The 24145-nt window shown below is 43.2% G+C and overlaps 1 protein-coding gene across 1 annotated transcript in view; it reads left to right on the top strand.

Annotated features, from left to right (window-relative positions):
• LOC309564227 (alpha-1-inhibitor 3-like) overlaps positions 1-24145 on the top strand; it is a 90988-nt gene that overhangs the window by 48295 nt on the left and 18548 nt on the right. Inside the window, exons 4-12 of the mRNA XM_082268854.1 lie at positions 2920-2976; positions 3086-3101; positions 12046-12202; positions 17058-17132; positions 18363-18525; positions 21260-21465; positions 22741-22956; positions 23038-23165; positions 23601-23691. Coding sequence (XP_082124980.1) covers positions 2920-2976; positions 3086-3101; positions 12046-12202; positions 17058-17132; positions 18363-18525; positions 21260-21465; positions 22741-22956; positions 23038-23165; positions 23601-23691 — 1109 coding nt within the window. The remainder of the gene's footprint in view (positions 1-2919; positions 2977-3085; positions 3102-12045; positions 12203-17057; positions 17133-18362; positions 18526-21259; positions 21466-22740; positions 22957-23037; positions 23166-23600; positions 23692-24145) is intronic.

Genomic DNA, 24145 nt, shown 5'->3' with positions numbered 1-24145 from the left:
AAGACCCCCAAAAAATGCCCAAAAAAACGCTGGCTACAAAACCGGCAAGGTGTGAAAATAGCGGAGCCATATCCCTGTTCTATATTAATTCTAATACAAACAAACTTTTTTTTCTGGTTATGGACATGCTACATAGCTGGAACTTCACAGGTACACTTTTTTAGACCCCCCAGACACTAAATCCAAAGAAATCTCATTTTTTTTTTTTTCAATAATTGGCTCTCTATCAAAAATGACAATTTTTAAGAACTTTTTTTGTATGATTAATAGTCCCTGGGGCATGACCCAGAACCCTAGGCACTTTTTAGGGGCATTTATTGGGTTTTAGGGCTTCAAAATGGTGTTTTTTGATTACCGAAGTTCGGGTTCCATTGATTTCAATGGGGTTCTGAAATCCGGGTCGAACTTTCGGGAAGTTCGGATGTTCTGGTCGAACCAAACTTTTGAAAAGTTCGATCATCCCTACTCATGAAGTCAGACCCTCAGGCCACCCTCATGAAGTCTGTTTCTGATTGTTTGCTCAGAGACATTCACACCAGTGGCCTGCTGGAGGTCATTTTGTAGTCCTCTGTCAGTGCTCATCCTGCTCCTCCTTGCACAAATGAGCAGATACCGGTCCTGCTGATAGGTTAATGACCTTCTATGGCCCTGTCCAGCTCTCCTAGAGTAACTGCTGGCACGTATTGATGGGCCATCATGGAGGAGTTGGACTGCCTGTGCAACCTTTATAGGGTCCAGGTATCACCTCATGTTACCAGTAGTGACACTGACACTAGCCAAATGAAAAACTAGTGAAAAACTGAAAAGATGACTACTGTAGGTAAAATAATGTCAGTGGCTATTACCTATAAAACCATTCCTGTTTTGGAGTTTGTCTCAATGTTGCCCATCTAGTGCATCTGTTGTTTTTTAACACCAAAGCAGCTGAAACTGAATAACAACCCCTCTGCTACTTAACTGACCAACAGATAAATATCCCAGAACTTTATTTGACTTGATGCTATACTCTGATTAAAACGTGTTTCTTTAATTTTGTTTTGAGCAGTGTATATATATTGTTTTTTATTATTTTTAACCCACTGGTGCTGATATATTGGAAGAAAGATGTCTTCTTCCTCTATTCGCACCAGCTTCTCTCCCAGATTCACCACCTCTGTGCTGGAGAAACCGGAAGGGAGATATTCCAGGGTAACATGTCAACTACATAAACCGATACATATGAGAGATCAGCTGTGATCTTGAGAATGACGGCTTCTCTTATTCATAAACGGACACCAGAGTACTTCCTTATTGTTCATTAATCCATTCAGTATAGCTGTGACTGCAGACAAAGATATTATTCTCTATCTCAAAAGTGAAATATCAGGAGTCATTTTGGACTCATGACATTTCAACAAAGCACCCCCCCCCCCCCCCTTCCTAACAGGGCTGTAAAAAATGTGAATAACAAATTGTAAAAAAATAATTAAACAAAAAAAATATAAATCACAATTTAGGACTCATTTACACAGGTGCTGTAGCCTGTACAGCATGAATGAACAGTTGCTTCTGTGACTGGAGCCGTCTGGAGCTCCCCCACACACAAATAGCATACTACAAACATAGTGGCAATACGCTTTAGTGTCTAAGTGCACTGCAGAGTACTAACACACTAAATGCCCATTTACATCAGTGGGCATACACTAAGGTCTGCATAACCAGCCTGCACTTGTATGTGTTGTGCACAAGTGATGCAGTGCATTCTTACAGTGCATTGTAGTGCTTAATTATGTCCCATTTTAAATTAGTTTTTCAATGTAATTTAATTTTGATTGAATTAATTTGTTTTATTCACATTCATTAAAATATATGTGTAGCAGTGTTTTGCGACACGTTGCTGCACATTACAGCACACTGCTTTGCAATAAAATGTATGCCTCTATCATATCACAACATACATCAATGCTTTACACATGTGGCACTCTGATTAGGTGTTGGCACAAATCATACTGTACGTGTGAAGCCAACCTCCAGATTGGTTCATTACAATTTTTCATAGCTTCAATTTTCACCTTTTCGCAAATGAAAGTGAAAATATAATTTTTTTCTAAAAAAAAAAAAAACTCCAATGCCATTTTAGCTTTTATATTTAGTAGGAATTTAGTAGAAATTTTGTAAGTTATGTTTGTCTGTGAGCACTAAATTTTTTTTTATTTTTTTTATGATAGTTTTTGATAAACATATGCCCAAATATTATGGGACCTACAAAACCACTCTGTGAATCACCTCATTTAAATGAAAAAAATAAATAAATATAATTTGCAATCACTTTAAAGTGTTTCTAAAGGTAAAATACTAGGTTACCTTAATGCATTCCTTGCATTATATTAAAAATATATTCCGCTATCTCTTCTCCCTCCTTCTGCCACTAATTACTTACCTGGCACCATTCATGATCCATCACAATCCATGTCGGCAGCACCGCTCCACTAATCTTCTGGTCGCACAGGAAGCAGTAGGAGTCATAGGCTCCTGCTGTTCTCAGTCAAATCCTGTAAGGAGAGAGTAGGGGGGTGTGGCAGAGAAGCCCTATGGACACACACTGCCCAGCTTGGGAGCATGCCTACATGGGTACCACCATAGTATACATTTGCTCTGGGGGCACCGACGGAAAAAAGGAAAAAGGAGCAGACAATGCCAGTAAGGGACAGCTCTGTGCAATATCATTTCACAGAGCAGTAAACCTTCTTTTATATATAAAGAAAAAACTTTTGCCTTCAGAATTACTTTAGGCCTCATACAAAGCCCAGTTGTGTTTCACTGGACCAGAAATTCCACGGCTTAGATGATGGAACCCCTGAACTAAAACCCTGGAAATACTTTTTAAATGATTAGGCGAGAACCAAACAAATTAAAACATTTTATAATTGTCTTTTACAGTAAAATTCAGAATTCTCTCCCTTGATGAAGATCTTCAACCCAAAAATACTGTGGTAAGTAAATGTCTCTGGAAGAAATGTGGGGGGGGGGGGGGGGATATATTAGCAACGTTTTGGATAAGGGACTTTACTAACCACTATCTTTATGTTTCAATCTTTTTATTGAGAAAGGTTAATATCAAGGTATACAAATATAGTAATATCTGAAGAGTAAACGTGTCATATCAAGGAGCCATTCCAGCAAAACATAAACAAAATGGGTGGAAGAATATACCAATATGAAGAAAGCATAGGTGTTATGATCACCTCTCTAAGCATTTAAAGCTCCTAAGATAACTACATAACATTACAAAGAACAAAGTATCAAATGTCAAAAAAATTGAGCCCTTAGGATCCCTAAAAAAAGGTATAGGGTTCCACAGTATTATAGGTGCCCTGCTGACGTATCTTCACACAAAAACTCAGGTTTGAAAAAAATGTTTTTTTTTTAAACATTCAGGAACCTGAGTTATACGTGAAGATTGTCCATAAGGGTGTAGACATGACATTGAGAGCCCTCAAATAAACAATAAAATACTATTCAGATAGGTAGCAATTAAATATCACATATAGACCTTGGGAGAGGTTATCTTACTAGAATTCTGTAATGGGAGATATTGTCCCGGGAGGCTAAGGAAACAAATCAACACAGAAGAGGACCTATGGGCCCACCTAGGAACCTATCCCACTCAAAAGGTCAAGTCAGACTACAGGACTGGAATTTCAGAAAATGGGGGCTGATTAGGCCAAAGTAATAAGAAAGGGAGAGGAAAGAACCCGTGAAAAGTAGAGGGCCAGGTCTGGAGAAGGACAGAAAAAAGTGAAAGTGGGGAAGGATAGGAAGGGAATGCCTTTGCAGAGAACCAACTCTCTGCCAGTGCAAATAAGAGAGATTTATTAACATGGTAAAGGGGAACTCCCATGTATAGGATCCCAGATCATTTCAAAATGTTTGCTAATGTTCAGGAGTATGCTAATAATCTTTTCCTGAGACATGATCCAGGATATTTTTTATGCTTGGCCAAATGAAAAGAAACCAAGGGTTTCTTTCAGGTTTGAGCAATCATTAGTTTGGCCCCAGCAGCATGTAGAAAATTAGGGCCTAAGAGCATTTAGAAATCTTAGGGGTGCGTTGATTGAGAGGGGTAATTAGTAGGTTCTGGATCAAAGAAATCCCAGTAATTTTATGTATCAAGTGAAAAATTTGATTCCAGAACCCCCTAAATCTGGGGCATTGCCAGAAAGTGTGGAGCAACGAGCCCTCATGCCTGCAGCCTCGGAAGCATAGAGGAGTGACTTCTGGGCATATTTGGCAAGGCGAGTAGAAATCAGGTACCAGCAAGACATGATCTTCAGGTTAGCTTGATTTAAATAGACCTTGTTAACCCCCTTAAATGAATGTGAAAAGCACTAGTGGCAGGTATCCAGATCCCAGTTCATCTCAAAGTGCCGCTCCCAGCCTAACATGTAGGCCATTTCTCAGAGGGTTCAGCTAAGCCAGAGTAGATTAAGGAGATTCCTCCCCTCATGTCCATGACTTTGGAACATCACTTTTCATACGGTGTGACAGATGAGGATTAGGCTTATCAGTCCAGATAGAATGTAAAAAAAGGGGAAATTTGGGTAAAGCGGTATCTCTCTGTGAGGGGCATTTCCAGTTTACTAACACAGTAGCCTTAATGAGAGGGGTCAGATGATGATTTTTTAAAAAGAGGGGAGTAGCTAATTTTGTAAAGGTGGTCTATTGAAGGGACTAAGTTAATAACCAGGTAAGGGATGAAGGAGTGGTTCCAGGAGAAGGATCAATTAACCTGTAAGCGTTCAACTAAGGCCGGGGGAGTCGACACAGTGAGGGCCATAGATTTGGACATATTGACATAAAGGCCCTGAGACTTGGCTAGATTTATGCAGTAGTTGGAAAATAATAGGAGTTGAGATAATGGGTGATGTTAGGAAGAGAAGTATGTCATCGGCAAAAAGAGCACACTTCTGGACAGACAGTCCACAGCTAACTCTGTGAATGTCAGGCTGATGTCTAATAGCAATGGCCAGGGTTTCTATAGCTACTGCAAAAATGAGTGGAGAGAGGGGACATCCCTGTCCCATTCCTTTAGCTATAGGGAAAGATTCTGAATAATGACCCTAATAACTTGTGACTTGTAACTTGTGAATGTGCGCACCCCCAGTCGGTCAGGCAGGTGACACGTTTCTCCCCCCCCCCCCGCTCCCCCCAATGGTTTGCCTCCTTACCTCCTCCTTCCTCCTGTCCGAGCCGGGGAGTGCTGGATGGCTGAGCCGCTGTCCTTCTCCTCCAGCCATGTCTCTTTTGCCTCTTCCTGGCCACTGGCCAGTAAGATCCCTTCTCCTTTTGGCCAATCAGGAAAGGGGTCTCACAACCCTCTTCCTGATTGGCTGGGAGGAGAGTCAGTGTGACAATAGCGAATATTCATTTGCTATTGTCACACAACTGGGTGGGCTCAGAGCGCAGTGCTCTGTGCCCCGAGCCCACCCTTTTTTGAAGCCAATTAGAGCCTCTGGCTCCAATCACGTGTTTCATAAAAAAAAAAAATTCCTATTGGAATCCATGTATGGGCCACCCCTAAAAGAAAGGCAGTACAGTGTTAGCACTTTAGACACACAGCTTGATCTATGAAAACCCCTCCTTTTTCTCTCTTTATCTTAGTAAGAGCTGCTATGCACAAGTGCAAAAGATTGATGGGCCTCTGCAAAGCGATCCATGCTTGGATTGCTTTTCAGAAGCATTTGACAGGTGTTGGGAAGGCGAAATGCTTGCAGTTGTGCATTGGTTGCAACGTGACCCCATTCACATGAATAGGTCTCGTTCGTGAGTAGTAGTGCCCACTTAGCACTGCAGCCAGTTTAATTCCTGCCGCAGATGCTGCCTTTGCAGCTTAAGGGGGGAACAGTTGGGGGTGGTAAGAACATGGCTCATCTGTGTGTTTATACTGCCCTCCAAATACATGTGTAAAAAGCCCTAAAAGCAATCCCAGAGATATTAACTCGATATCAGACTGTAAAGCCAATAATGACAGTGGCTGTCTAGTGTTGAGCGAACACGGACTGTATTATTCGTGTTCGTACCGAATAATTGGATTTTTGTTACCCGAACACGGACCCAAAAACTTTACTGTATGTTCGGGTTTAAAATCCGTGTTCGGTCATTTTTATTTCCTGTTTTGTATGTAATGGCGCGCTTTTAATGGCGGGCTTTCAAAAGCCAATCAACAAGCGTTTAACTGGTGTGCCTTAAGCCATCCCAGCCATGCCTACTAATGTATTAGTAGCTGTGATTGGCCATCTGAAGCATGTGACCATGTCTTTATAAGTTCGAGAGCCCCAGCGCGCTGCGTCATTCTGCTGTAGTTTAGGGAGAGAGCACACATCATACGTGCTGGCTGCTGATTAGGGACAGACAGTGAAAAATTGTATTGTGTCCGAAAAGAATGCAGGGACAGGTCGGAGTGTAGGCAGGGAAAGTTATTTGAGCATATTAGGGACAGGCTGGAGCGATTAGGCAGGGACAGTCTACCTCGATTTTGCTATGTGGGGGGGGGGGGGTGGTGCAGTGAATGATCTTTTTGGCCTCACTTGAGCCCACTGAGGAGGAGGAGGAGGAGGAGGAGGAGGAGGAGGGAGAAAAAAATCTATTTTTATCAGTCAGTTGTGTGCACCATTCATCAGCTATATTTTACTACAAGTTAAAGGGGAATTCCCCCCCCCCCTCCTTCATAGCCTGCTTGCTGCTGACTCTCTCTGAGCTGACCATGACATAAGACACTGCTGTGTTGTTCACATGTGCTATTGAGTGATTTTCAATTTTATACATTTTTTGCTATTCCGCTATTCAATATACACGCTTTTGGGTTAAAAAAAATAAAATTGTGGCATAGTCTGTACTAATCTATTTAAAAATTACAAACTTAAAGGGGAATTTTCTTTTTTTCCCCTTCATAGCCTGCTGCAGAACTGACCGTGACATAAAACATAAGACACTGCTGTGTTCACATGTGCTATTGAAAACTCATCAATTTTACATCATATTTTCTATTCCCCTATTCAATCTACACCCTTTGGGGTAAAAATAATTAAATTGCGGCATAGTCTGTTTCGGTACGTGTGAGATACACCTTCCAAATTTTTGGGGCGCATCTTCCATCGCCGAGGATTGCAGGGTGCTTCAGTTTGCCTCCTGCCTGTTCCGAACTCCTCCTACTCATCTTCCTCATCCACATCCTCCCTTTAGGGTACAAAAAATTGTAATCGGGGCCTAGTCTGTGTTTGTACGTGTGAGATACACCGTTTTATAAAGTTTTTCTATTCCGCTATTCAATATACACCCTTTTGGGGTGAAAAAAATTAAATTACGGCATAGTCTGTATCGGTACGTGTGAGATACACCTTTTAAATTTGTTTGGCGCATCTCCTTCCACCGCCAAGGATTGCAGGGCGCTTCAGTTTGCCTCCTGTTCCGAACTCCTCCTACTCCTCTTCCTCATCCTCCCTTTACGGTACAAAAAATTGTAATCGGGGCCTAGTCTGTGTTTGTACGTGTGAGATACACCGTTTTATATCCTTTTTTCTATTCTGCTATTCAATATGCACCCTTTTGGGGTGAAAAAAATTAAATTTGCAGCATACTTTGCATATTTGACTGTGAGATACACCCGTTGTATTTGTATACTGTTTTTCTATTCCGCTATTTAATAAACACCCTTTTGGGGTAAAAAAAAAATTAAATTGCGGCATAGTTTGCATATTTGACTGTGAGATACACCCGTGCGATACTGTTGTTGTTTTGTTCCGCTATTCAATAAACACCTTTCTAGGGCAAGATCATAAATTACAGAAATATGAGGAGACCGTCAAATATGGGCCGTGGCCTGGGTCGTGGTGCTGCTGGTAGAGCTCCTGTTGCAAGGAGAGGATGTGGTCGATCTGTGCCAGCTACACGCACAAGTGAAACACCTTCCTCAAGTGTGAGTAGGCGACAGAACCTGCAGCAGTATTTGGTAGGGCATCATGCGCCTCTAGAAGTGATGAGGCCAGAACAAGTAGAGGTGATAGTAGATTGGTTTGCTGCTGACAGTGCCTCCAGTTCCTTCACATTGTCTCCCATCCAGTCTACTGCTGAAAGGTCAGAGTTGGCACCTGCAGCCAATGTCCAACCGTCTTTCACCTCACCCCCTTGCAAATCAGGCAAGCAGTCTGAGCCCCAAGTCATGCAGCAGTCTCTTCTTCTTTTTGATGACTCTGTCAGCAGGGTTTCCCAGGGCCATCCACCTAGCCCTGCCCCAGAAGTGGAAGAGATTGAGTGCAGCGATGCCCAACCACTTATTTCTCAAGATGAGTACATGGAAGGACCATCGCAGCACGTCTCCGATGATGACGAAACGCAGGTGCCAACTGCTGCGGCACTCAGAATTGTGGAGACCGACAAGGAGGACAGGGGTGAAGACTGGGTGGAAGATGATGTGGAGGACAATGAGGTCCTCGACCCCACATGGAATGAAGGTCATGCAGGTGACCTGAGTAGTTTGGAGGAAGAGGCGGTGGTCGCACAGAGCCACCAGCACAGCAGAAGAGGGAGCAGGGTGCAGAAGCGGAGCGGCCGTGCCCTAGACACTACGCCTGCTACTGCCCAATGCAGCAAGGGACCGAGCGCACCAAAGCCAGCTCAAAGGAGTTCTCTAGCGTGGAAGTTCTTCAGAAAATGTGCTGATGACAGGACACGAGTGGTTTGCAACCTGTGCAATCAGAGCCTGAAGCGAGGCATAAACCTTCTCAACCTGAGCACAACCTGCATGATCAGGCATCTAAGTGCAAAGCACAAGCTGCAGTGGAGTAGACACCTTCAAAACCAAGAAAGGTCTCTGGCTCCTCCTGCTTCCTCTTCTGCTGCAGTCTCGGCCTCTTCATCCACCTCTGTAGTGATACCGGCACCTGCCACCCCACAAACAGATGATCTGTCAGCAACACCACCACCTGGGTCACCAACAACCATCTCCACAATGTCCCGTGGAAGCGTTCAGCTTTCCATCTCCCAAACACTTCAGAGGAAGAGGAAGTACCCCCCTACCCACCCGCGATCCCTGGCCCTGAATGCCAGCATTTCAAAATTCTTGGCCTTTGAAATGCTGTCATTCCGTCTGGTGGAGACGCACAGTTTTAAAAGCCTTATGTCGGTGGCTGTCCCACAGTACGTCGTGCCCAGCCGCCACTACTTTTCCTGGCAAGCCATCCCTTCCCTGCACAACCAAGCGGGGGAAAAAATCAGGTGTGCACTGCGCAACGCCATCTGTGGCAAGGTCCACCTAACTACCGATACATGGACCAGTAAGCACGGTCAGGGGTGTTATATCTCCCTAAGGGCACACTGGGTAAATGCAGTGGCGGATGGGCCTGAGGCGGATAGCAATTTGGCGCATGTCTTCCCACCACCGAGGATTGCAGGGCGCTTCAGTTTGCCTCCTGTTCCTAACTCCTCCTACTCTGCTTCCTCATCCTCTACCTCCTCCTCATCCGGTCAGCGTAACACCTTCACCACCAACTTCAGCACAGCCAGGGGTAAACGACAGCAGGCAGTTTTAAAACTTGCCTGTTTGGGGGAAAAAACCACACACCGCTCAGGAGTTGTGGAGGAGCATAGAACAGCAGACAAATGAGTGGTTGCTGCCAGCGAGCCTCAAGCCCGGCCTGGTGGTGTGCGATAACGGGCGAAATCTCATAGCAGCTCTGGGCCTAGCCGGTTTGATGCACATCCCTTGCCTGGCGCATGTGCTGAATTTGGTGGTGCAGAGGTTCCTTAAAAATTACCCCGATATGTCAGAGCTGCTGCAGAAAGTGCGGGCCGTCTGTGCGCACTTTCGGCGTTCTCACCCTGCTGCTGCTCGCCTGTCAGCGCTGCAGCGTAACTTCGGCCTTCCCGCTCACCGCCTCATATGTGACGTGCCCACAAGGTGGAACTCCACCTTGCACATGCTGGAAAGACTGTGCGAGCAGCAGCAGGCCATAGTGGAGTTTCAGCTGCAGCACGCACGCGTGAGTCGCTCTGCGGAACAGCACCACTTCACCACCAATAACTGGGCCTCCATGCGAGACCTGTGTGCCTTGTTGCGCTGTTTTGAGTACTTCACCAACATGGCCAGTGCCGATGACGCCGTTGTCAGCTTAACTATCCCACTTCTATGCCTCCTTCAAAAAACGATTCGGGCAATGATGGAAGAGGATGTGGCACAGGATGAGGAGGAGGAGGAGGAGGATGAAGAGGTAACATTTCCAAGGCTTTCAGGGCAGTCATTCGCAAGGGGCTCCGAGGGTGGGTTCCTGCACACACAAATGCCAGGGACACAATTGTCCAGCAGGGGCACAGTTCTGGAGGATGAGGAGGATGAGGAGTAGGAGATGGAGGAGGAGATGGAACCATGTTCACAGCAGGGTGGCACCCAGGCCAGCTCATGGCCATCACTGGTGCGTGGCTGGGGGGATACAGAGGACACAGACGATACACCTCCCACAGAGGACAGCCTTTCGTTGCCTCTGGGCAGCCTGGCACACATGAGCGATTACATGCTGCAGTGTCTCCACAACGACCGCCGAGTTGCCCACATTCTAACTTGTGCTGATTACTGGGTGGCCACGCTGCTGGATCCCCGTTACAAGGACAACGTACCGTCCTTAATTCACTCACTGGAGCGTGATCGCAAGATGCGCGAGTACAAGCACACGCTGGTAGACGCGATGCTGCTGGCATTCCCACCTAACAGCGGGGCCACAGTGGAAGCACAAGGCCAAGGCAGAGGAGGAAGAAGAGGTCGCCAACGCAGCCAGGGCACCGCCAGCACCTCAGAAGGCAGGGTTAGCATGGCCGAAATGTGGAAAAGCTTTGTCAGCACGCCACAACAAACAGCAGCACCAGCAGCTCATATGGAACGTCTTAGCAGGAGGCAGCATTTCACCAACATGGTGGAGCAGTATGTGTGCACACGCCTACATGTAGTGAATGACGGGTCTGCCCCCTTCAACTTCTGGGTCTCCAAATTGGGCACATGGCCTGAGCTTGCCCTTTATGCCTTGGAGGTGCTGGCGTGCCCTGCAGCCAGTGTATTATCTGAACGTGTATTTAGCACGGCTGGGGGCGTTATCACAGATAAGCGCAGCCGCCTGTCCAGAGACAATGTGGACAAGCTCACGTTCATTAAAATGAACCAGGCATGGATCCCACAGGACTTTTCCGTACCTTGTGCATAATAGAGATGGTTACCGACCTTACCCAGCCATTGTTATATTTTTGATCTTTCTCACTCTTTTGGGGTGTACCCTAATTTAAAATGACTGAAAAAAAGCAGTGTTGGCTACCTCGTCCCCCTCCACCGCCGCTTCCACCTACACCGCCACATCCACCGCCACCTCAACCTCCCTCCTACTCCATATGGGCCTCGTCCTTCACAGATGAAGAAAATAGTTTTATGTTTCTGTTTTTTTTTTTGTTGTTTTAAGTTATTTCCCTATCCACATTTGTTTGCAGAGCACTTGCCATGCTCTTAACTACGTTTTGCTGCCATTTGCAGCACTCTAGCCCTTTCCATTGGTGTTTTAGAGCCATTTTAGTGCCTGAAAGTTGGGGTCCCCATTGACTTCAATGGGGTTCGGTGTCCGGGTAAAGTTCGGAAAAAGTCTGGGACACGGACCCGGACTTTTTTTTCAAGTTCGGCCGAACCCGCCGAACATGGACATCCAGGTGTCCGCTCAACTCTATGGCTGTCTAATCTCTTCCCGCAGTGCAATGCTTAAACAGAAAATAACTATGCTAAGTAGAGAGATGACCGCAATAAATCCTTCACAGCAGAGCTGCTGCTGATGGCTGCTGCAATACTGCCCCATGTGTACTGTACACTTGGCCATGGATGATCATTGGCTCTGGTACTACAACCGATGCCGAGGCATCCTATGATCCTCAATCACCATTTTGTCAGTTTAACCTAAGTGTATTTTAGGAAGTATATTGTGATAAATAGCTTAGGTTATTAATAAAAGGTCTACTAAATATATTTCTTGGTCTATCCTACAGGCTAACTGCATTTGTAGTGAAGTCCTTTAGCAAAGGGCGGCCCTACATATTTATAGATGAGAGTCACTTAAAGCAATCTTTTGCCGGGCTTCAGAATATTCGTAAAGAGACTGGCTGCTTCCGTAATGTAGGAAGACTACTGAATACTGCTATGCAGGTAATTTTAAAATCATTCCTATAAAATGACATATGCAAATTGTGATATAATGTTTATCATAGACATGGTTATATTATAAAGACATAGGGGTTGACTTACTAAAGTAAAATAGATTGTGCACTTTGCAAATTGCAGTTGCACTCTGCAAGTGCAGTTGCTCCAGAGCGTAGTAAATGAGCAGAAGCTCTGCTGATTTCCATCAGCCAATCACATGCAAACAAACATTCAGTTTTTTTTTTCTTGCACATGAGTGGGTATTCTTTGCCAAATGAAGCTTTACCTCATTTACTAAGCTCTGGAGCAACTGCACAGTCTATTTGCCTTTAGTAAATCAACCACTTAGTACCCTCTATGTCCAGATTTTTATGTTTTATTGGCTTGGATCATAATTTTTTTTCCTGCAATCACATTTCATAACATCAGTTTCCATATATTCTATCCTTATCAGCAGTGTAAGAAAATGTCTTTGTATAAGTTAAACAGTTTATTAAAGTATACAGGTGCATCTCATAAAATTAAAACAGCCTCAAAAAGTTAATTTATTTCAGCAATTCAAATCAAAAAGTGAAACTCATATATTTTATATAGATGTGTTACACACAGAGTGATATATTTCCAGCATTTCTTTCTTTTAATTTTGATGTTTATGGTGATTATGATTATTAGATTACGTAAGACCAATAAAAAAAAAGGATTTTTAATACAGAAATGTTGGCTTACTGCTGAGGTGTTATGGAAGCCCAGGTTGCTTTGATAGCAGCTTTCAGCTCGTCTACATTGTTGGGTCTGGTGTCTCTCATCTTCCTCTTGACACTACCTCACAGATTCTCTGTGGGGTTACTATCAAATCAACCTTGTTTTCCATAACACCTTAGCAGTGCCACAGGCTGATCGCCTCAATGCCACTCCGCATTGATGCAGTAATTCATGCAAAAGGAGCCCCGACCAAGTATTGAGTGCATACTGTACTGTACATGGACATACTTTTCAGTAAGCCAACATTTCTGTATTAAGAATCTTCTTTTTATATTGCTCCTATGTAATATTCTAACTTTCTGAGACATTGAATTTTGGGTTTTTACTAGCTGTAAGTAGAGATGGGTCAAACACCCACCTGTTCGGTTCACAGCTGAACTTCTCAACAGGGGAAATGTTCTAACCCGAACAGCCAACCCCACTGAAGGGAGCTAAACAGGAGAAATCAAAAGTTCCCATTTTGAAGGCTTATATGCAAGTATTTGGCCATAAAAGTGGTATGGGGGTCTGGGTACTGCCCTGGGGGACATGGATCAATAATAAAAAAAAAAAAAAAAAAAGCTCTTGTTAAATGCTTCCCGTGGTCTGCCTATTCACGGTTTGACAGTTCTTATATAAGAAATGGGCAGGTCCGCGCCGATGACATCACCTGGTGGCCCCAACCCTCATGACGTCACCGACCCAGCATGCACCAGTCTGTGACATCACGAGGGGATGGGATCACCCGGTGATGTCACCGGTGTGGCCTCTCCCATTCCCTGTATAAGAATTGTCAAACCGCAAATAGGCAGACCGCAGGAAGCGTTCAACTACAGCAGAGATTTTTTTTGGGGGGTTAGCAGGTGCACCAGGCGGTGTGATTGACGATGGCTTTACATCAGGGGACACTATTTTTTTATTTTTATTTTTGAATAAAGGACTTGTCAAAAACTGTCTTGTGTGTTTCTTTTTTTATAGATGAAGCACCCTACAAAGGTAGGTGCTAGGTAAAAGCATAATGGGCTTTGGCTGCCTAACAGCAGGGCCATGATTTTCAGCTGGACTGTCATGTCTGTCAGGTGCGGCTACTGAGAGGGGAGTCTCCCCACTGGCTCCATGAGAGGATTCTCATTGGGCAGTGGAGGAAACCCAATCAGTGGCCCATTCAGGCCTGTATCTACCCCAGAAGGCAGATTCTGCCGCAGAGGATTCTGGGAGTGGGTATAAGTTTAAAGGGAATGCATGCCGCAGCGTCTTTGGCGGGAAGCAGAGTCCCAGGAGAGAGAGTACGGCTGTCTCTCCTCCTGTCAAAAGGATCGGGTGTCTTGGATGGCTGCCTGAGAATATAGAAGGGAGAGCTGAGCTGAGCTGCAGAGAGGATCCAGTGTGCCAAGGACCAGTGGAGAAAGAGGGGTTCAGTTCCAGGAAAGCCTTCCAAGGTTGTGAGTACTGTGAACTGCCCCTGGGGTCTGCCTAGTGTAGAGGGGACCACTCCGGGGAAGGTCCCAGGGATCCTGGAGCCTGCAAGTGTCAAGGGGGTTGCCTAGTGAAAGGACCCTGAAGTGTTAAGAGGGCTGCCTAGTGAGAGGACCCTGGAAGTGTAGAGGGGGCGCCAGCGGTTGGGCCCTGAAGAGTCAAGTGTGCAGTGTTAAGAGTTGCAGCAGTACTAGCAGTTAAAAGGAGCTACCTCAGTCAGTGAAGGGCTGGAGGGAGTCATACACAGGACTTTGGGGCTTTGTCAAGAGTCAAGAGTCAAGGATCATTACAGTCCTGGATCTTCTGAGTTAACCAAGGAGTTAAAATCGAAGTTTCAGCACTTTCAGCAGAACAGTATTTAAAGCGCCAGGAAGCATTGGTCGGAATTCAGCTGGCGTCAAGACAGCGCTAATAGGCATTTTTCTACAAAGTGTCCCAGTTAAACCTAGTTGAGCCAGAGGAGTATCCCACTCATTCCCTTCTCCCATCCCCATTATAAAATAAACAACTCAAACCAAAGATGTCGGAATGGTCATTGTTTCAATTCTCACACTTGGGTTTTCAACTTAAATGTGTTGGAAGTGTTTCCAGTAACAATGGCAGACCCACATCAGGCTCAATGCCTGGAAATATTGCTACATACATTTTTTTGGTGAATAGGTAGGGGTAGGATCTACCCGATACCAATTCACATATGGGGGGGGGGCGGATCTATGGGCCCCCTTGTTAAAGGGGGCTTCCAGATTCCGATAAGACCCCCAAACTGCAGACTCGACAACCACAGCCCAGGGAAGAGGCCCTTGTGCCCATCAACATGGAGACAAGGTTCTCTGGGGTGGGTGGGGCACATCCTCCCTTTCCCAGAGTACCCGCCCCATGTTGAGGGCATGTGGCCTGGTATTGTTCAGGAGGGGGGGCTCGCTCGTCGCCTCCCATGACCTGCCAGGCTGCATGCCCGGATAAGGGCCTGGTATGCATTATGGGGTGGACCCCACATTCAACTGACATCAGAAGGGGGCAGTGCCATCGGGTAAGGTTGCCCCGCCCCTTGCCTATAAAAGAACTGTCAATGCTGAAGAGCGGGCATACAGCGAGTAGCCTCTTAGGAGGCAAAGCTTTTTTTTTGCAATTTTTCTATTTTTTAGTTTGGTGGGAGTCGTGATTGACTTGTGAAAAACAGTTTCCTGTGGTTTTTATGTTTTTACACTTTTTTGTTGAATGGGTAGGGGTACGATGTAACCAAAACCCGTTCACATAGGGGAGGGCCGGGAACTGGGGGCCCCTTGTTAAAGGGGGCTTCCAGATTCCGATAAGGCCCTCACCCACAGACCCCGACAACCACAGACCGGGGTTGTCAGGAAGAGGTCCTTATCCCTTGTCCCCCCCTACCCCAAAGTACCTACCCCCCCATGTTGAGGGCATGTGGCCGGACTCTAGTCGGGCCACATCTGGAGTATTCCATCCAGTTCTGGGCACCGGTCCTCAGAAAGGATGTGCTGGAACTGGAGAGAGTCCAGAGAAGGGCAACAAAAATAATTAGGGGAATGGAGGACATCAGCTATGAGGAAAGATTACAGGCATTGAACTTATTCTCTCTGGAGAAGAGATGCTTGAGAAGGGATATGATATCAATGTACAAATATTGTACTTGTGACCCTAGCATAAGGAACAAACTTTTCAGAGAAAGGGAATACAATAAGACACACGTGGCCACTCACTAAAACTAGAGGGAAAACGGTTTAACCTTAAAATACGTAATCTTCCCCAAGCAGTACTATCGGCAGGGAGCATCGATAGTTTCAAAGAACTATTAGATGGGCACCTTAAAGACCACAACATAAAGGGATATACAATGTACGGTTAACAGCAAACACACACACACATCATAGGTTGAACTGGATGGATTGATGTCTTTTTTTAACCTCACAAACTATGTAACTATGTGGCCTGGTATGGTTCAGGAGGGGGGGGGGGGGGGCGCTTGCTTGTCTCCTCCTTTCCTGACCTGCAAGGCTGCATGCTCGGATAAGGCTCTGGTATGGATTGTAAGGGGAAACCCTGGGCCGTTTTTTCATTTTTTTTATCTGTATTGCACTACATTTTTTCCTTTAGAATTGTCAGTATTGCTGCAGCAGGCTCCATACAGTGTACAGGAATTTTTCACTTTTATGGTTTCATTTAAGCGTCATTAAAATCACTGCTCCTTTAAAAACAATTGTTTTAGAAAAATAAAAATTAGCATTGATACATGTCCCCCAGGGCACTACCCAGCCCCCCATACACTTTTTATGGCAATAACTTGCATATAAGCCTTTTTCAATAATGACTTTTGATTTTATATGTTCCTGTCCCATAGACTTTAATAGAGTTTGCATGTTCACTAGAACTTTTTCCCTGTTCAAGATGTTCTGGTGCGAACCGAACAGGGGGGTATTCGGCCCATCCCTACAATCAACTAAAAAAATAATTTATAAGGATACAAACTCAGTGTTATGATTGAAACAAAGACTGTACAACTTCTTGGGAGTGTGTTCATTCCTAAATAAAATAAAAAGTATTTCTTCTTCATTGTTCTTTTCCTTAAACCTGTTCAGCAAAGTTTCAGTCCATACATGTTAGACATAACCATTGGTCTTTTTTACAGGGAGGAGCAAAAGATGATGTCTCCCTTTCTGCCTATGTGACAATGGCTCTGATAGAGGCCGGTGTATCTCTGGAAGTAAGTGATCATCAACATTTAAAAATATTAGTACATTCCAGTATATGTTGTACCTATCCAAGAGAAAAAGGGATCATGCTAAATTATTTCCAAGCATAACACCTTTTTTTCAACCAATTGTTTAATAGTAGGTGTTGTTAGAATGTGTGTATAGTTGGCCACTGGTGTTTCATTGCAGTTATTGTTAGATTGTAACATGTCACCGTCGAGGCATGAGTGACTGGGCTTGTAGCAGCTCCCATCTATGTTGTTTTATATAATCGATTTATGCCTAAGCAGGATATCTGATATGACTTTTAGTGGGGTAGAGTAGAAAGTACTATACATATTGACAAAATATGTGGATGGAAATTAGGGATGATCTCCAATTTTTGTCGACTATGAGTTCAACGCAATCCGTTTACCAAATGGGTAAACTAAATAGCCAGTTTCGGCCAGTTCCCCCACCTGCTAAACTTTCAGCTGCTGAACCTGGAAGTCATTCTTTTAGTAGTGGTATTTCTACCGCCACTAAATAACTTCCCGCTGGTTAATTGCTAGGGTGCTGGGCTTCACAGCTCCACTGGATGACAGGAGACAGGCTTGTCAACAACAACATGGTCACATTTTAACAACATGAACAAATTTCCCATATGATTTATATAACTCCTCCTTCTATATTGAGGGCCAATAAGCCAAAAACAAGAAGTCCCTGAATGATGGTCAATGATCCCCCCTAAGTGGTATTCAGCCAGATCTCTTTTTTTTGGTTTTGTATAGAAAGGGGAATAGTTAGCACCTCTTTCAGATTTTTATTATTGTCTGTATCACTATCCCCTCACTATGTGTCCCTTAAAAATCCAGGTTTGTGAGCTGAATTATTCCTAGCCCCTCTCTGGATTGCCTTCTACACACATTTTGAAGCAGATTTCAATAGGGAATGAATGCCACCATTACAGTCACCATTGGTCTGTATGGAAAATCATTTCAGGGAGGGTAAACAAGAAGGTCAATTCATAGTATTGCCTTGGGTGTCAAAGGGAGTAAGTTATAGGAAGGTTTCCCAAGAAGAGACACAGATGACATTATTTTTAAACTGAGAAAAACGTTTTGGCTGCAGTTCTATTTAAAATGTATTTACCAAATTGCAGATTTTAGTCATATCCATCACATCATCATGCATCTTTATCCTCTTGATTACTCTTCCCAATTTTAAATGAGGAAATGCTTAGTCAATGTATTTATTTCTAGGATCCTCTGGTCAAAGATGCAGTGTTCTGTCTGCGGAAGGCTGTTGTGGATGTGACCAATGTATACACTCTGGCCCTGCTGGCCTACACCTTTACGCTATGCAAAGAGACAGAACTCAGGGAAGCTATATTGGACAAACTGGAAGAAAAAGTTATACGAGAAGGTGAGGAAAAGATTTACTAAAATTATTCTAGGCAGAAGTCAATGTATACTTTAACTGAACATTTTTAAGATCATTTTTAAAATGTAATATATTCAATTGAAATCCTTCTTTGCACCCCTCTTCTGTTGGGACTAAAACAGTGAGTGCACTGATTAATAAAAGGGGGAAAGGATCAGATAAAAAATAAATTACCCTGTAAGTGGAAAGCCTATTAAAAGTTGGGTTTAAGCCGATTATATATTATTTATGTTTATACGCTTCAAAAAATTTAAAATACTATAGGTACTGGTGAAACCAAACATTTATTATATGATATATGTTTAAAAAACCAAATCAAAGTCACAGTGATAGGTGAATGGGTGTAAAATAAACAAACAAAATGGTCAAATAACATTCGATGTGACTTTCCAAATAAACATTAAAATAAAAGTCCATTGAATAATGTGATCCAAAATGTGAAAAAATGGTGAAGAAAGTCCAATTAAAAATCAAGGTGATGATGTAGTGTTCCCTCCACCGGGTGAAATGCCTCCTTACCTGGCGGAAAGAAGGTAAGTGCCTGATAATGATATTCTAATATGGAAACCGGTGCTCTATTTCCACCTGCACACATGCAAGGTCACCCAGGTGATAAATAAATACAAGCCTCTTACCAGATGTAAGAGACAATCAAGCCTCTAAATATCCTGATCATGAGGATGCTTCTTTAACACCATGGATGGATGAAATCATTCGCACTTTCTTCCCTCTGTATATACCAACATGTGTCTCCTATCCTTTTGGGGTGATGGACTCCCCGCGATGTTCCAACGTACATAAAAGAATGGATGGGACTAATAGTGCATTACCTTTTGTATGCAATTTATTGATATACAGATTTGCACTTACAGTTAGGTTGAAAGTTCGGGCAGAAAATCAATTATTGACAGGCTGAGGATCTCTAGGTGCATCGGGTCCGGCTGCAGCACGGACCGCCGATGACGCAATGACGTCATCGGCGGTCCGTGCTGCAGCCGGACCCGATGCACCTAGAGATCCTCAGCCTGTCAATAATTGATTTTCTGCCCGAACTTTCAACCTAACTGTAAGTGCAAATCTGTATATCAATAAATTGCATACAAAAGGTAATGCACTATTAGTCCCATCCATTCTTTTATGTACGTTGGAACATCGCGGGGAGTCCATCACCCCAAAAGGATAGGAGACACATGTTGGTATATACAGAGGGAAGAAAGTGCGAATGATTTCATCCATCCATGGTGTTAAAGAAGCATCCTCATGATCAGGATATTTAGAGGCTTGATTGTCTCTTACATCTGGTAAGAGGCTTGTATTTATTTATCACCTGGGTGACCTTGCACGTGTGCAGGTGGAAATAGAGCACCGGTTTCCATATTAGAATATCATTATCAGGCACTTACCTTCTTTCCGCCAGGTAAGGAGGCATTTCACCCGGTGGAGGGAACACTACATCATCACCTTGATTTTTAATTGGACTTTCTTCACCATTTTTTCACATTTTGGATCACATTATTCAATGGACTTTTATTTTAATGTTTATTTGGAAAGTCACATCGAATGTTATTTGACCATTTTGTTTGTTTATTTTACACCCATTCACCTATCACTGTGACTTTGATTTGGTTTTTTCCCAATTTTGATATATATTGTTTAATATATGATTTTTCACATTCAAGAAAAGCGCACCATCACTTTTAAACATATACACGTCCTATCATCTGGTTGCAGCCTTTCACCTAATCAGCGCACCCCTTTCTTTTCAATATTATATGATATATGGTTAAATGTATGTGGACATCCCTCCAAATTACTGGAGTTTAGGCAATTCCAGTAATGATTACTGTCAAAGCTAAACCATACAGTATAAAGATATTTTAAACAACTGTGCACTTTCAAACCTATGGCAACAGTTTTTGGAAGGCTCTTTTCTGTTCCAACATGGCTGTTCCCCAGTATACACAACTAGGTCCTTTAAGACATGGCTTAATAATTTTAGTGGAGGCACTCAAGTGACCTGCACAGAGCACTGACCTCAGCCATACTGAACACCTTTGGGAGGGATTGCAAATCTGATAGAATGCCAGGTTTCCTTGTCCAGCATCAATATTTGACTTCAGCAATGCTCTTTTGGCTGAATAGGAACAAATTCCCACAGAAATTCTCCATAACCTGTGTTCTTCCCACTATTCCTAAAGGATTTCTCCTATTGTGCATTTTAGGTTACACTTCAAAATATCACAGAGGAACAAAGGATGATATAGCCACAAAGAGGCTGCCCACCCCTATTAATACTCATAGTTGTGTCATGGGATGTACAATAAACTCATATACTATAAATGTGATGGTCAAGTGTCACCAAAATGTTGGCCATATAGTGTTTGACAAATAATTAGCAGTGAATTTTGGTTTGAGAGAATTGATGTCTATTTTCAGACCTTCTCTCACTAAAACCTTGGACTGAGCCATATGAGTGGGTAAGGGGGGGGGGGGGGTTGGAGAATTGCCTAATTAATTAGGTATACTTGTCAAACCCAGCTCTAGCTTTGATGTTGCAGAATTTTCATTAAATGCCAGTTGTAGTGTCTCCTTTTGTCCTGGCTGATGCCAAACTAAATTCTCAGAGATACTGCACCACTTATAGTAAGGTGCTAAGTTCAGTTGTTAGAGAAAGACAAGATCATAGTGTACTTATGTGGTGTCTTTGTATTTACAGATGGACAGCTCCACTGGGCACGGGATACTGCTCCTCCCGTTCAAGATTCATACTGGTACAGAGCCCCCTCTGCTGAGGTGGAAATGAATGCCTATGTACTCCTGGCTCTACTTTCTGGTCCTAAACCTGACCTGGGCAAAGCTACGGAGATTGTGAACTGGCTGAGCAAACAGCAGAATCCCTATGGAGGCTTCTCATCTACACAGGTGACTGATAGCATTCCAGTGCATTACATATCTCATTACCATTTTCACTTAATATCAAGTCCACCAAAACATAACTACACCATTATGGCTGAACTCTTGTAGATTAAATCACTGACATAACTAGTTAAATGTCTCAGTGACTGCAAGAAAATACATTTTAACACCCAGATGGCCCATCTTTACAACCCCAGCAAAGCCATGGTCAGAGCCAGATTTGAAATGTGCCCCTGCTTGGTTAAAACCGACCTTAGCAGATCACATATATGACTACCTCACTTTCATGTTCAAAAGGAGTAAAAGGAAAGTCCTACATGGCTACAAGTCATGGTGTCTTAGCTACCGCAGTGGGTGAGTCACATACTTCTTCATACCCTGAAGTGCAAAGTATATCCTTCTGTTCCTGGCTTTGAACAGAGCATTAAGAAAGCAAGGAACAGATGAATATCCATGGCAACCTATGTTCCTTTAGTACATTTTTTTGCTGCCCCTTGCATCAGAACGTATGCATATTAAAGCCTGTACTACTGTATGCACCGAAAACCTAAGATAAAAATGTAAACGGAAATAGGTAAAACTTAAAACTTCTGACATCCTAAAAAATTACTGGTGGGGCTTTGTATCCAGATAAACACATCTACAAGTGTGAAAATTGATCTTTCATAGGAATATACAGTATTAAGAACCCATCAGTGGTCTGGCAGCACCATTGTTTGCCATAAAGCTGAGTGAACAATAAGAAAGCCTGGGAAAATGGAGATGGGATTTCATGGTGGTGTCAGGATTAGTGGGGGAGTTTCTATACGGTATGTTGTTCATTGTATTATTTTTACAGTCACTTTGTCCATTTAGGGTTAGGGAAAAATTCTCTTGATAGGTCACTTTTACCCACTCCCCACTAATACTCTCTATCTATGCTCACCCCTGTTTTTTTTTTTTTTTTTTTCATCTGTTCATCTGTTCATAGCCCTAAGTCTAATCCTTGTGTAAACTATATGTCAGTCAAAGGCTTTGTCAGATAAACAAAATGGTAGGGGATCACTGTGAAGGTGAGTATCAGTGGGTGGGTAGGCTTTCAAGTGAACCCATAACTTTGCTCTAAATGTCCAAAGTGATGGATTTTTCTTAAAGACCAAATGTTAAAAAAAGGGTGGCCTTTGTTTAGAAACAATATGTTAGTTGCAGAAACGGAACACAATCCAAAATCTGGAACCTCATTAGAAGAAGGCATTGATTAGTAGATGAAGGCCTTTACAAACATTTTCTTGTTCTATATAGGACACAGTTGTGGCTCTACAAGCTCTGGCCAAGTATTCAGAACTGACATTTAGTGATAAGGGCGATGTGACTGTGACTGTCAGTGAAAGTACAGGATTTCTGGAGAAGTTCCATGTAGACAAAAACAACCGCCTCCTCCTTCAGAGAGCATCGCTACCGGCTGTTACTGGAGATTACACAGTGTCTGCCACAGGAAACGGCTGTGTTTTTGTACAGGTAAGAGGAAATCAACCATCTGAAATTTTTTATCTTGTTTGTAGTCATTCTCAAACTCAATTTTCTCTGCTTACCTCACAGGCAGTCCTGAGATACAATGTTCCTCCACCCAAAAGGGACACCAGCTTTTCATTAAAGGTGACACCACATTCAAAAATAGAGTGTCGGGGGGATCCAGTGAAAAATTTTGAGATTAACATCAATGCTGCGTGAGTTTTATAACCGTTTTCAATTATTCATCGGGGACTCATTTAAAACTTGGGGGTATAACATGATCCTAATTTGTTGATGAATGGTACAATAAAAAAGCATTCCTAAAATGTCTAACTCTTACTTACTCAACTGAAGCTGTATTTGTTTCTGTGTTACTGTTGGAAAGATTTTGTCTCACTACTTATACTGACGGGAACTCACAGACTTTTTAGTGAGATCCCTGAACCTGGGGGGGGGGGCTCTATAAAAAGGAAACCAGTGTGTAAAGTTCAACCTGGTATTTTTCTATAAATGGTTCCTCTCCAGGTTATCAGATCACTTCACACACTTCACACTGCTGTTGGAAAATTCTTACCTATAAATTATCCTAAAGTATTAAGAGGCATGACAGATTATTTCACTCTAGCCCCCCCCTTTTTTTACTTTCATAGCTACACTGGAACCAGAGAAATAACTAATATGGTTGTTATAGAGGTGAAGATGCTGTCTGGATACATTCCAATCAAGAGTACTGTGAGGAAGGTAAGGATGGCTACCAAAAAATATTCTATTAGTATACGTAAAAAAAAAGTTAGTGTTTCTGCCCACTGTATGATAGCAAATTATAATAATGTGGGGCATGGTGGTGGCTCATTGGTTACCATCACTACATTCCTTCTCCTGTTCTTAGGATAATTTTTTTATCTGAGAATCTGCCTACAAGGAATATGTATGGCCTATCCATGCATTTATGTATTTCCTCTGGGTTGTACAATTTTCTTACACACCTCCATAAAGGATTTACTAAAATGTACAAAATAATGAAATATTGATTGCTTAGTTGAGAATACCTATTATTCTTGGAAGTGCAGGGTGTGCCTGTGCTACAATTTAATCAGCAGTCTTAAGAATTAAGTGTGGATTTCAGTAACCCATAGTACCTGGAAATGATCAAAAGAAGCCCTTGTCTGTGGGAAAAGTCATGTGGATTAGCTAC

Source organism: Pelophylax lessonae (assembly GCF_965119305.1).
Source record: "Pelophylax lessonae genome assembly, chromosome: 9".
NCBI lineage: Eukaryota > Metazoa > Chordata > Amphibia > Anura > Ranidae > Pelophylax > Pelophylax lessonae.
Note: the sequence above shows the minus strand (reverse complement) of the source record. Positions and strands in the feature narration are given on the sequence as shown.